The following is a 13,368-nucleotide window of genomic DNA, read 5'->3' on the forward strand; positions in this document are numbered from 1 at the left end:
AGAAAATTATGCTGTATTATTGAGAATAACGAAAGCTGGGGAAAATGGCTATATCTTAAGAACTAAAGGACATCCTCCATTTTTTACCTAGAATTTACATATTCTAATATGGGCTTCCAGGACATATATGTATATCTTTTACAAATATATTACATTCATTTTACTTGAAAACATGGGCGTGTATTTGTATTACTTAAATAATATGTATTTTGCATTTAAATTACTTCTCTTTCAAACCATGTCATCCCTGATAAAAATATTGGGATATAAATTGATTCTTATTTTTATACAGGACATATAACTACGCAAATTTCGAGGCATGAAATTAAAAATTGTGTGCTTTTTGCCGCGGCTGAGCGGTTGAAGACCACTACGAGCATTGCGCATAGACGCAGCAGACGCTTGGTGATGAACAAATGGACATACAAAATATGAATGTCAAGTTAAATATTATTTACAAAGCACGATACTTCGTTAATGTAATTTTGGGGTTTTACACAGAAAGTATGATAGAAACACGTTATAGCGATTGGTAAATAAATCAAATATACACGAACTAATAGGCTACAAATTGACGAAAAATAAATCAAATTGTTTTTATTTTTTAGCGATGTTAATGTCATCATAATACTGAAAACTAAGACTCTACTGCCATTCTAGACATTATTTTGGGTTAGAGTTTTAGACAAACAATTACAGGCATCAACCTGAGATCTGATAGGGGAGGCAAGGTATAGACAACATTTTTGTTAACCTTTCACATAATAAAATTAGCCTTTTATTTAGCAGATTCTTAGAAATAATTACGCTGAACCTGAAAAAATAAGACTGATAATTTTTAGTATGAAAAGTATCGAAAAATACTGCGACATGAAAATTTGAATAAATTATTCAATGAAAGAGATGTTGAAAGAAAAATCATTAATTTTTACAGCCAACGTTATTTAATAAAAAAAAAAAAAAAACAGAAATTAACAAAGGAGAACTTTAAGATACTTATATGTTACACAATGGCCCACTAGAATTAATAGTTATTATAAATTAAAGAAGTTTAAACATAAACTTTATTGCTAGAGTAAAATTTGCCAGGGGCTTGAGTGTTGCTGTTGGTAAACCTTTAAGGGCAACCTAGAAAATTATCACTCATTCTACTTTGTTATTATTATTTATTTATATTTTATTCCTGAAATTGATCTAAACAAAACATGTTCTAGAGTGTAAAATAAAACACTAAAAATTACGAACTCCAAGTCACGTATTATTTAAATAACCACGATATTTCTTTACTTTGGTTGTAGACTTACAGTTTTTGTGAAAATATGATTAAAATGTTATAAAGTAAATTAAATGGGTTATTTCGTAACTCCAGACACATCAGAAGTTCACCGCCAAAAGGTAAACTATAAAAGACATTTTGATAAGTATTTAATTTTGTATACAATTTTGGTTGAAACAATACCGGAGAAGTGTAATAGTAACAGCAAGTAAAATTTAATCACTTTTAAGAATTATAATAACATTTCTACTCGTAAATGGTGAAATCAGCAATCTAGACGTTTTTTGCTTTCATTTTATTTTTGTCAATAATATCGGTATTCATTAATATCACATGTCACTAATACACGACTAGCGCTAACAACGAAAGCGATGAGAATTACGTAAAGACTATTACAAATTAGCCGTTCAAACATACGCGTTTACCGGTAGGCGTTCATGGCCACTGCTCGCTGTTTCTCTCGCCCGAACCGCGGGAAGATCTGTAATATATTTGTCGACCCCACGGGTCGCAGACGAACTCGTCATACCGAAAAATTACGAAACATGAATCTTGTATTTACTATATGTGAACTGTTATAGATAAAATATCAAAACATATCAAAACAAAACTGAACTATGATACACTGTTCAACTACGAGTATACTTTCAGTTTAACGCAATTCAAAATATACCTTGAATATTTTCATCAATGGGGGGAGGGGGGTTACAACCCCCAAATCTCTCCCCCCTAGATACGCATATGAATGTTTATAATGTTATGTCAACAACAATGACTGATCTCAGTGGCATTTATTAAGAAAATTGACCTATTAATTCTGGACCAATTCAGATGAATCAGAAGTTGACCTCAACTTGAGCACCAACTGTGCATTACTAGATGATGAAATGTGAGCTATCAAATCATTAACATCTTTGGGAAAGATTCAAATCGCCACACCCATTTCATTTTCACTACACAAAATATAGCCTTCAACAGAGTCGTCATCAATCACTCTTCTTTGGATAACAGTGTATTCTCATTATTTATGTCTTGACCACAGGAATGAATCTCAAATATTTGAACCCCACTTCATTTCAATGTCGAAACCACAACTTCCCTTCAGGAGCATAAAGAAAATCTTTCATTGGACATCCCGCTAAATGTGCCTATGCACATCACTGGAGTCCAGACATCATAATAGATAGGAATCCTCAAATCCAATCCAAAATGTTGCTTGATTTGCTAAGCAACCAACTTATCACATTAAATAGGGACATATCTCAAATAACCATCATTTTGTGAAATCTAGCAAACATCATCTTGTAACAGCAGGCCTCAATATGCTTGGATTTAAACAAGTTATATTTCAATCTTATTGGTGCTCAGGAGAAATAAAACTACATTGTCGAAAGAAAAACACATATGATAGTTTGAATACTTTGAAAGGATTTTAGGCCATGAAACTCAAGCCGAACCAAAATAACTAGCTCAATCTGAATAAAATGACAAATTTGTAATTATTTTTTTCCAAAAGTTACAAATAGCATTATACGAATAATTATATTTCTTATGAGTGTTTCTTGTGTAAATCAATATTAGTAAGTACTTGTTTTATTTTCATACAAAAGTTTGTTGCTTATGTTGCTCATTGAATTTTGTGTTTTACTTATTAATCTTTCAACTAGGCATAATAATTCAAATTTCTTTTTAATTTTACTTAATAAGTGCCTACATAGTTTTACTTGTTGTTCTGCTATTTAAATTAATAAAATAATGAATAGTTCCATCTAAATCTGACAAACTTTTAAAGAAATATGATGATGTACATTTTAATTTTGAATACTCCAATACTGACATTTAATGTATACATAATGCAGTGCAGTAGCAATAACAGCAACATACAGAGACAATACAAATTAACATAGCAATCACCTAATGTTAGGTCAGATACGGTCTGGTGCTAATCATTAGACATAGCACTCAATGTGCGCCTATTGCTATCATATTGGCCATTCACGATGTAATGCTCTCTCTCTCTACACAGAATCCCACCAAGAGGCATATCGAGCAAATACCCTCTAATGTATGTTATCCTTTCAACATAAGGCTCTATCTTACACCAAGGCAGCTGAAATTATTTACAATTTTAAATTACCCCAAAATCCATGCTTTAAACACTCGAAAACGATTAATATTTGTAGTATATTAATAATGATTATTTCTTATACAGCTGTGTTGTCTTGCAAAAATGTATTAGAATAATTACATTAAATTAAATAATAAACTAAAATTAAGTTTTATATACATTTTCTTCAGATACATTTTTAAATTATGTGATAAAGAGACAACAATAATACAAAAACGATAGAAACAATGTAGAAACTAATAAAATGCAATTGCATTAAAATTTAAAAAAAAACTCAAACACCTAAGAAAAATAATGCACATATTGTATCTAGTACTTCAAAATTTTTATTGGACGACCACTCAAAACTAAGTAAACAAAAAATAGATGTAAATTCTATTCCCAAAAGAAACATTTTGCATGATCATCGCAGAAGATAATCTATATATATATAAATGCGAATGTTTGTTTGTATGTTCCGTTATAACTCTGGAACCAATGCACGAAACATCGTGAAATTTTGTACAGTGATTCTACACGTTCCTGGAAGTAACATAGGCATACTTTTAGAGAGGTATTTGGTCCAATTTGAATAGTTTATTTCATTAATTTTTTAATTATAAATTGTTGTTGATGTTGGTGTGTTTTATATTGGATCCGACAGACTGCGCTACGACACGTAATACAAAGCGAACTGATACTTAACAGCTGATAATACTTTCAGCTGAAGTTCATCAAAGAGGCAGAAACATTTGTTTACATTTAAAATTTAAAACATTATTATTGTAAAGTGCTTGATCAGTAGTGTTTTTAAATTCAGATTGCATCAATGATCAATAAACTATTTAATTCAAAGAAAATACTATTAAACGCTATTATGAAAACAACCTCATTATACAAATCCGTGAATGTTTGCACATAAGGTAATCGAATTTGGTTACATCGAAGGTAAATGAAAAGAGCCGAAAGAAGACACTTTATGATCGAAACTTGGTTTCTTTGATACATTTTCTTGAAGGCACACTCCTAAAATAATACTGGAAATATCTTAGACAGAAAATTAATTTTAACAGACTGAATGTGATTCTTTATAACCTAATTAGTTTACCGAGATTCATCCGTATACAGTAACTGTTCTGAATAACTTATCAACACCTAGCAAAAACCACGAAAGATAGAGGCAGGAATACATACCTTCATAATGCGTCCAAGAGGCTCACGAAGGAACGACTGTCAATTATCTCAGCAATGTTTAGAATGTGATAGAAAAAGAATAAGTGAATATAATGTACTGTTTCAACGGGAAATTGCGTGCGAAGCCGTGGGAAACTGCTAGTACATCATATAAAAATGCTGCTATCCATTTTATGTTGTTTCTGCTATGGGAAAATTTTAAATTCAAGATTACTTTACTGTTAGAATTCTTCCTGACTTCATAAAACACACTTAAATACTGTAAATGTTCACTGTTCATTTACACTAATACAATGTCAAGTCATATTAATGTTTTCCATTTCTTTTAGACTTTAATGCGAACTTGTATTAAACAGATGTTGATGCATTTTTAAACAAACACAATAGTAGAATAAAGAACATAATGTAAATTAATATTCTTGCATATGATAGCAAAAGAACTTCCAACCAGATGTGATTTTATATGAAAAGATCAATTTAAGGAAAGTACAGTACCCTTTTCTACTAACAGTCAGGTTTGGTATCCTTCCCTACTAACAATCTAAAAACCAGTAAACTGTCACAACTGTGACATGTTTGACATTCTGAACTTGTGCAAGCTTATCGTTAAAGTGGTTGTGCTCACTTATGTATTGACAGACTTCACTGAAAAAAGTACTGTTAAAATTGTAATAAAATTGCTTAAATAGTTTTAGGTATCAAGTAAATTTTTTACAACTATACTGGCTTTTTAGTTATTTGACTTTAAAAATTTCCAACAGACGCTCGATTTGAAGCAGTTGTCAATCCGGTTGAAAACTGTTGTCATCAAAGAAGCAAAAAATTCTCAGAAGTCACATTATTGTGGTGTGAAAGTTCATAAATTGTGTAAAAATTGTTAATCAAATTAAAACCATATCTTGATAAAGATAACTCACTTAAAATGAGGAGAATGCTCAAAACGTAGTGATTTATCTAATAGAAAATATTTTTGAAAAGGGACTACATTTCATGATGATAATATTTATAACAACGTTTCTCCTACAAAAGGAACTTACCTATGCGATACACTAAGAAAAGACTACAAAGGTAATACAAGAAGCTTTGTAAACAATAATACCAAGAAAAATGAAGTTGTACCCAGGAAAAACAGAAAAGGCCTTAAAAACACTTAATCTCTTATCAGTGTTTTAGGTACTTAAAATTATGTTGTTTTACTGAATTATTTTGCTGTTTTATACAGAGACAGGTTTTTAGAATTTTGATATATACCTTTTTATGATATTATTTTTAGTGTCTTTTTCAAATTTTTGTTATATTTTATATATTGCCTAATAAACCATTTTCACTATCTGTGTCATCATTATGCAAACAAAGCCAATCGTCTATTTGTGTGTCGGATATTTCCATGGTACAATACACAATAGAAATAAAACAATAAAATACTCCAGGACGAGTGACATGCAACCATGCAGGTAGCTGTCTGCACTGTGCAACTTCAGCGAAATTACCAAGGTAAAAAACACTCGTGAAAGATGACCAAGGAAAAGCTAGCACCTAGTAGAAAATGTCAGATCTACTTGTGCAATGTGTGGTTGTCATAGCAATTTTTCTTGTACAATATTACGGGAGACAACAGAATAAAACTGGAACAATATAACAATATGTAATATTATCTCATTAGCATACCTATTATTACATAATTAGCATCATATTACATAAAAAAACCATGAAAGGTTTTTGAGGAACTAAAGTGCTTATGATTAGAAACTTGTTGTGAAGGCAGTAATAAATTAGTCAATTCGAAATAAACAACAGGAATGGCACACAGCATAGAAACGACTCACAAACATAAAATCAATTTGATTTTAAATCAATTATTAAAAGAGATTCTAACATATATTTAACACAAACACCAGTTTAGAAACAAGGACACAAGTTATGCCACATAATTTTAAGTGTGGCAAAAAACTATTCTTCTCCGAACAGGGCACTGATAAGAATAAAATCAGATTTACTTTTATAGCCAACATACAACACGTACTTCTTAGTTAGGAAATTATACAACGACAAGTTCACTGCTTATGTCTCATGATACTTTAGCGAAAAAAAACAAATAGTTGCATAAATTTATACACCAAATTTATAAACTCATAATCCAGCAGATTCATATGACACAACTACAAAAAATTCTACTGAAGATTTCTATACAAGACCTTTTAGGTTTATATACAATGAGAGAATTACTGAATAATTTGCCTCCAATACAAATTGGAGATAGGAAAACACTCTCTACAGAAAATTATTTATCACAAACTGAGAATAGTTACGCAGCCATAAAGTAAAAAAATACTGCCCCCAGGTCTTTTACTAGCCAGTAGAAGAAAGTGGTACAAAACAAGTAAATATAATATTTGTATTATTATATTTACAAAATTATTAATTGATACATGATAAGTATTAAGCATATTATTTTTAAGGCTTGATGTACACATATCACGTTTTGGTTCAGAATACAAAATGTTTCTGTAAAAAATTTCAGTTGCACAGTGACTACTGCACTCATGAGTTTTGTGTGTGCTTTTTTACAAATAAATGATGATGAAGACATTGCCATGACTCTGTCGTGGGAGACCATACAATTATTAAAGCCACCATTTGGAAGAAATACTGAGTTCATGCCATAAACCAAAAGATAAATATTTCTGTTTTTATCGTGGAACTTAGAATATTACAAAATATTTTGACCACTTATTAGAACTAGCAGGTGAACAAACTATAAAAGGGAGTGTAAAGTAAGACAGAAAGACCATCACACCAGAAGTAAAACTGCTTGATAACAGTCCAGCTTGTTGCCTCATGAGCACAAAACTGTTTTGAGTTAGTATGTCTCAAGATATCCTTCAGACCATAGACGTCTTTTATAAGAACCTTGCTTTAAAATATGCGAAGTGACACATTGATGTTTCAACCAGTATACAACAGCACAAGCAGCATTAAGAATGAAAACGTTTCACAACTTTTTTTAATTCATATTTCTATTATAACTAATTTGGTATTAATTTTTCTTTATTATATTTTTCAGAGTTTAATGTTATATCGAGCTCCAAATTAATAATAATATATCTGAATATCAATACAGTTCTACTGGCAGACAAATCAACGGTATTTCAAATGATCAAATTAAACTGGTGTTCACATAAGTTGGTCACTTATAATTAAATTTGATGATTAAATTTGTACTCACCAAATCTTCTGGTTTCTTCAGCGCTCTTGGTGTCAGTTTTTGCAAATGATTTGGTAATACTTTCTTTCCTGTTCCTGTAAAACACGAATAAAATATTTTACTATAAATATTATTATAGTACTGTATGATAACAATAGTTAATTAAAAGCATTAACTGATCAGAAATTTCATTAAATGATTTTTAGTTCCTAACATCAAAATTCATTATGTTAACAAAGACTCTAATCATATTCTTGAACAAATATTACCCCAATGGATGATCTTCAATCATCTAATTTCTCCAAATAAAAAGTATTTGACTGATGAACAAAAAACATTCAGAAACAATTCCCATGCCACCATGCCATAAATAAGCACTTTTCTACTTTCTTATCAGTTAGGCTAATTAGTTTCCTAATGGCATTACCTATAAAATTCAGTGCGTAACTCTAAATTAACCAGTATAAAATAACTCATGGATGATTTTGCCTAATATGGGCTGAACGATTTTGTCATTTCAAGCAATCAGCAGCTTAAAACCTTTATAGCCTTAACAATATTCCTGGTATACAGGGTGACAATTAAGTCTGGAACTTAAAAATTGGTGTTTACTTGTAATACTTAATAATTTACATTGTTCAATTGTTTTAAAATTCAAATAGCTATAACTACTGAATGAATCCACCTTTTGAAGTCCGGTTTGCGGCATTGTACTCTGCTAAGTAAGACCTTTAATTTGATACCAAACTTGACCTATGCTGCTATTTAAGAATTTTGTCTGACTCCTTGTGGACCGTCCCCCAAAGGGATTATCTGGTCGGTAATTGGGTAGATGTTTGCGTTACTATCACCAGTAAGCACGTGTGAACTTTGGTATTTCTTTCTATTGTGGTTCAAAAATTAAAAAAGAGGTTCCAGACTTAATTGTCACCCTGTATAACTCAAATTAAAATTTTACGTTAAGCCAATTTCTGTTCATTAATAAAAATCGCACTTCTCTTCAGTCCTATGTTTTAGTTAATATCTGCAAAGAAACCATTTCCTTCACAGCACAACTTCAATAAAAAATTTGTATTTCAGAGGATTAGACAGATCTACTCTCATGCCATGAAAATAATCATATTCATAGTTTACTTTTCCAATGTTATTAATGGTAGTAATTCAAACATATTGTACTTCTTGTATTATAATTATGTTCATAACCTCTTATTTTGTATTGAGTTACATTTTCATTTGCCGTAACAAGACTAAAAGAAAATGTAAATACCAGGGAATTTCATGATATTGAACTATTTAAATATACTCTGTCTGGGACACTTTTAATTCTCAGAATTTTCTTTTGTGATATAAAATATTTGCCACAATGCTACTATCTATATATTAAATGAGAGTGAAAAAAGGCATAATAGGCTTGTAATAAGCATTTTAAAACTAACACTGAATTTTAGCTTATGAATATACACAGCTGTAGATAATGTTTTACAAACATGTTACACATGTAACTCCTTCTCAGCCAACAAACCAACTTTTTTATGATCACCTAAATCATGTCACTTATTATTAACCTACTTTACTTTACTTAGCTTTAAATTTCAAAAAGCATTTTCTAATCTTCAAAGCCTTTCCTTAAAAAAATGCAATAAAAGTCTACCGCCATCTCCATGGAAAATTGAAACAAATTAAAAACTCCTGTCTTCAATTTGTTTCAATCCAATATATGGATAAATCAACAAATCTATACACCAAAATGAAAATCAATCATACATGAGGAGAGCTGATAGCTGAGCAGTATAAGACATAGGATTTTGGATTTTAGTTAGAAATAGTGCAGGTTAAAACCCTTTCTATGAGGGTAGCACATTTTATAAGTTTTATCAACCTTGTACTGTATCAACTCTCCTCCTTATTCTGTTCCGTTAATATCCTTTTTTGAAAATTGGCCTTTCCCTAAAATATCTCCCATTTCTGTTGTGCTAATCCATTTATGCTTTCAGCATTTCCATATAACAACACACAACAGGTATACCACACCTGTAAGTTACCATGTAATGTGCAAATACTGATCTTTTCATTATATCTTAAACACCTCATAAAGACAAAAAACTCTGTTCCTGTCAATTACACTCTCCCTACTTACTTAACATTTACAACTCCTTCACCATGAAATTGTTTAAAACAATACTTCAGAACCTCTATATGTTGTTCCTTCACACTCCTCCAATACAACAGCCACCATTTCAGCAGAATGGACCTTGTCTCAAGTGGGAAATCAAATTTATCATTTCTAACCTCAAAATCAAATTGTATATTACATTTTCCAACTTAGGCAACCAGCAGACTACATTAAATGGTATTCATGAGTGTGTAGGAGTAATATCAAAGCTCTAACCTTGTGTAGTTACTCAATAGATACATCAGAGCTTTAACCTTATATGTGCTGCTGTGCAAAGGAGACATCAAATCTTTAACCTTAGTTTTGTTGCTGTGTATAAGACATCACAGCTCCAGCCTTGTGTAGTGGAAAAAAGACTTAGAGAACCAATTTTCTTTGTATTATAAATACTCACTTTCCTACTTTGAAGAAGCAATGAATTATTGTAAAATATTACAGGTTTATTTATCATTAGTATTACATTTACTGTTGGTTAACAAATAGTATTACAATTTGTATTCTGGGAATGTTTCATTGCACTTGTTGAAATTGATTATTTAAAATTTGTTGAAATTGATTATTTAAAATACTAAATAGCCAAGCTTACCTTTAGGGGTGGTTGCTATCTTGACCGGCTTATTGACAGTGGGGCAGGCTGTTGGGTGCGGAGTTGCTGACTCAGTTTCTTTGTACAGGTTGACCTCTGCCCTCCGAAGTTTCTCCAGCTCAATCTCACGAGACACCAGTTGTCTTCCAGCATAACTCAGCACCCTACACCCTTTTCCTCCATCAAACCTGCTCACTTCCTCCACGTTTCTATTGACAAAACACATTGGTGTTAACATGAATAAGAACTTATGAATTAATTTACTCAAACAATTTACCTCTTAGAACCAACAAATTTTTCACAAATTTTAGAATGCGACATTTTTATATTAGTAATAAGTAGTTTAGTTTTGTGTAAAACAGCCGAAGCCTAAAATTAGTATTTTGTACCATTTTTGTTGAAACTGAATTTATTCAAGTAAATATTAAATATTAAGATAAATATTAAGATTTTTTCTGAATTGTATTAATGATTAAATACTTCGTTCAATAATAGGCTTGTATACTTATTTGTATGCTATTTGAATAAATGTCAATTTTTTCCAAAATTGATTTTTGTCACATTGCATCTGAGAAAAAAAAAGTAAAAGTAGGAAACCTAATATTTGCAATTACAATACAATGTGTTACAACAAATAAAAGACAAAACAAAAATGTACAATACTTCAGAATCAACCTTACTGCTGTGATCTGCAATATTTTTCCTAGTTAAACACTACTAACTTACTTAAGTAATCCTCTGGAAGCGTACGTAATCCTTAAGTCACATTTAAGTGTGAACATTATACAAAGTAACCTAATATAAATACAATAATCTACTCACGGATCTAGGTTGAAGACAAAGTTGCCGTCTTGAGTGCGCTCCTGAGTGTATGTGAGATTGTAATCTATCATCACACTGATCACATGTTGGAGCTCCTCCTTCTCCTTGCTACTGTACAGTGTAAGGCTCACCTATACACACCCTAACTATTAATCATGTGACTGGTTATCAGTTGTGTGTCATACACTCGAAATATGAGGGCTATCCAGAAAGTATATTACGTTTTAATATAAAAAAAAAAACAAAGTACAAGAAAAAAATTGTGTTACATAAATTTGAAAGTGACACTAAAATACTATATTTTTTAACATAGTATATATATTTATGGACTTATCATAGCACTGAACTAGTTTTGAAATTCCACGTTATGAAATTCTGTCACCTGAGACTTCAACCCGGTAGTAACACCCTCCCACAGTTTCATGTCGTCATCAAAGCGCTGAGTCGCAAAACCAGGTCTTCATTGCTGGAAACAGATGGTAGTTGCTGGGTGCAAGGTTTGGACTGTAAGGCGGATGTGGAAACACCGCCCAGTTACAGTTCGAGGACTTTAGCTGTGCGCGTGACCTGGAGTGTGTGGTGATGGGCGGGAGGTAGCATTACGCGCTGCGTCCCGAAAACATTTCCTTTGACTCATGGTTAAAACCCTCCTTTCAGGAATTGTATTGGCCAAATAACTCATCGCACTCGCCACAATCAGTCTGTTTTGTGACAGTGCTGAGTGTAGCTTGTGTTTCGCTTTTACTGATAATGTCTGTTGAGTTAAAGTCAAAAGCCTACTCATAGTCAGGCTCACGAAATTGTGAGTAATGTTTATACATTTATGAAGGAAGAGGCAGACCATCAAACTGTTAAAATTCTGTTGTCAAAGGCTCGCCAAAGAACTGCTCCAGCAACTGGAGTGTCAGAGCGAGTTGTGACTAAAATAAACAGTTAACTTAACGAGTTGAAAGTTAGTAACATGTGTGAGGCAAGTTTTACTACATCACACAAAAACCGCCAACGACGTAGAATAGTTGACAATTTCCATGTTGAAGAACATCGAATACCAACTGCAAAACTTTTGAGGGAGGCACTAAGGGACAAAATATATTTCCAGGGTTGTGAGAAAAGTTTTAGGTGGGTATTAAAGGACCTGGAATTTACTTGGAGAAGAAGGCAAACAATAGGAAATTATTAATTGAAAAGCCAGAAATCCGAGAGAAGAGGATAACATACTTGAGAGCATTGAAAAATTACAGGGAGCAAGAACGCCCCATAATTTATTTAGACGAATCTTATATACTATCGTCTCACGTATCTAACCAAACTTGGTCAAATGGCTCAAATGAAGGGTTACATGTGCCGATTTCCAAGGACGAGAGACTAATAATTATCCATGCGGATGGAGAGAAAGGGTTCTTGCCCAATGCTTTTACATGTTGGAAAGCAAGCAACCATAGTGGAGACTACCACGACAATGTGAATGGGGACATTTTTATGAAGTGGATAAAGGAAAAAGTGTTACCGAATTTAGAACCAAATTCAGTACTAGTATTCGATAACGCGCCCTACCATAACATACAAATTGATAAAGCTCCTACTTCAAAAAGTAGGAAGCAAGATATGAAGTTGTGGCTTTCAAAAAACGGAATACCATTCTGCGACGATATCCTTTTATCCTGAACTCTACAAAATTGTGCACCTATATAAACCAAGGCATGTCCGGTACGCCTTGGACGAAACTGTTCAACTACAGGGTCATGACATCTTACGACTTCCGCCCTACCACCCAAACCTCAATCCCATTGAGTTAATTTGGGCCGAAGTCAACATCATGTGGTTATGAGAAATACATCTTTCACTATGTATCAAGCTAAAGCTCTATGCGAAGACAAGATATCAAGTATGGGCGCAGAAGAGTGGTCAGTAAAGTGCAAGCACGTAGAGAAAATCGAAAGGGACTATGCAGCCGCAGAACCCCAGATTGACAATATTATAGGATCCCTTATTATATCCGTTGGTT

General features: G+C 32.2%; 1 protein-coding gene across 2 annotated transcripts in view; it reads right to left on the bottom strand.

The window, feature by feature from the left end:
* LOC124362547 (chromosome transmission fidelity protein 18 homolog) overlaps positions 1 to 13,368 on the bottom strand; it is an 87,082-nt gene that overhangs the window by 28,660 nt on the left and 45,054 nt on the right. For both annotated transcript variants that reach the window (XM_046817157.1, XM_046817156.1), the window contains exons 18-20: positions 11,364 to 11,494; positions 10,542 to 10,750; positions 7,804 to 7,877 (exon numbers count right to left, since the gene is read on the bottom strand). In XM_046817157.1, the coding sequence (XP_046673113.1) occupies positions 7,804 to 7,877; positions 10,542 to 10,750; positions 11,364 to 11,494 (414 nt within the window). The remainder of the gene's footprint in view (positions 1 to 7,803; positions 7,878 to 10,541; positions 10,751 to 11,363; positions 11,495 to 13,368) is intronic.

The sequence above is a fragment of the Homalodisca vitripennis genome, chromosome 5 (assembly GCF_021130785.1).
Source record: "Homalodisca vitripennis isolate AUS2020 chromosome 5, UT_GWSS_2.1, whole genome shotgun sequence".
Taxonomy (NCBI): domain Eukaryota; kingdom Metazoa; phylum Arthropoda; class Insecta; order Hemiptera; family Cicadellidae; genus Homalodisca; species Homalodisca vitripennis.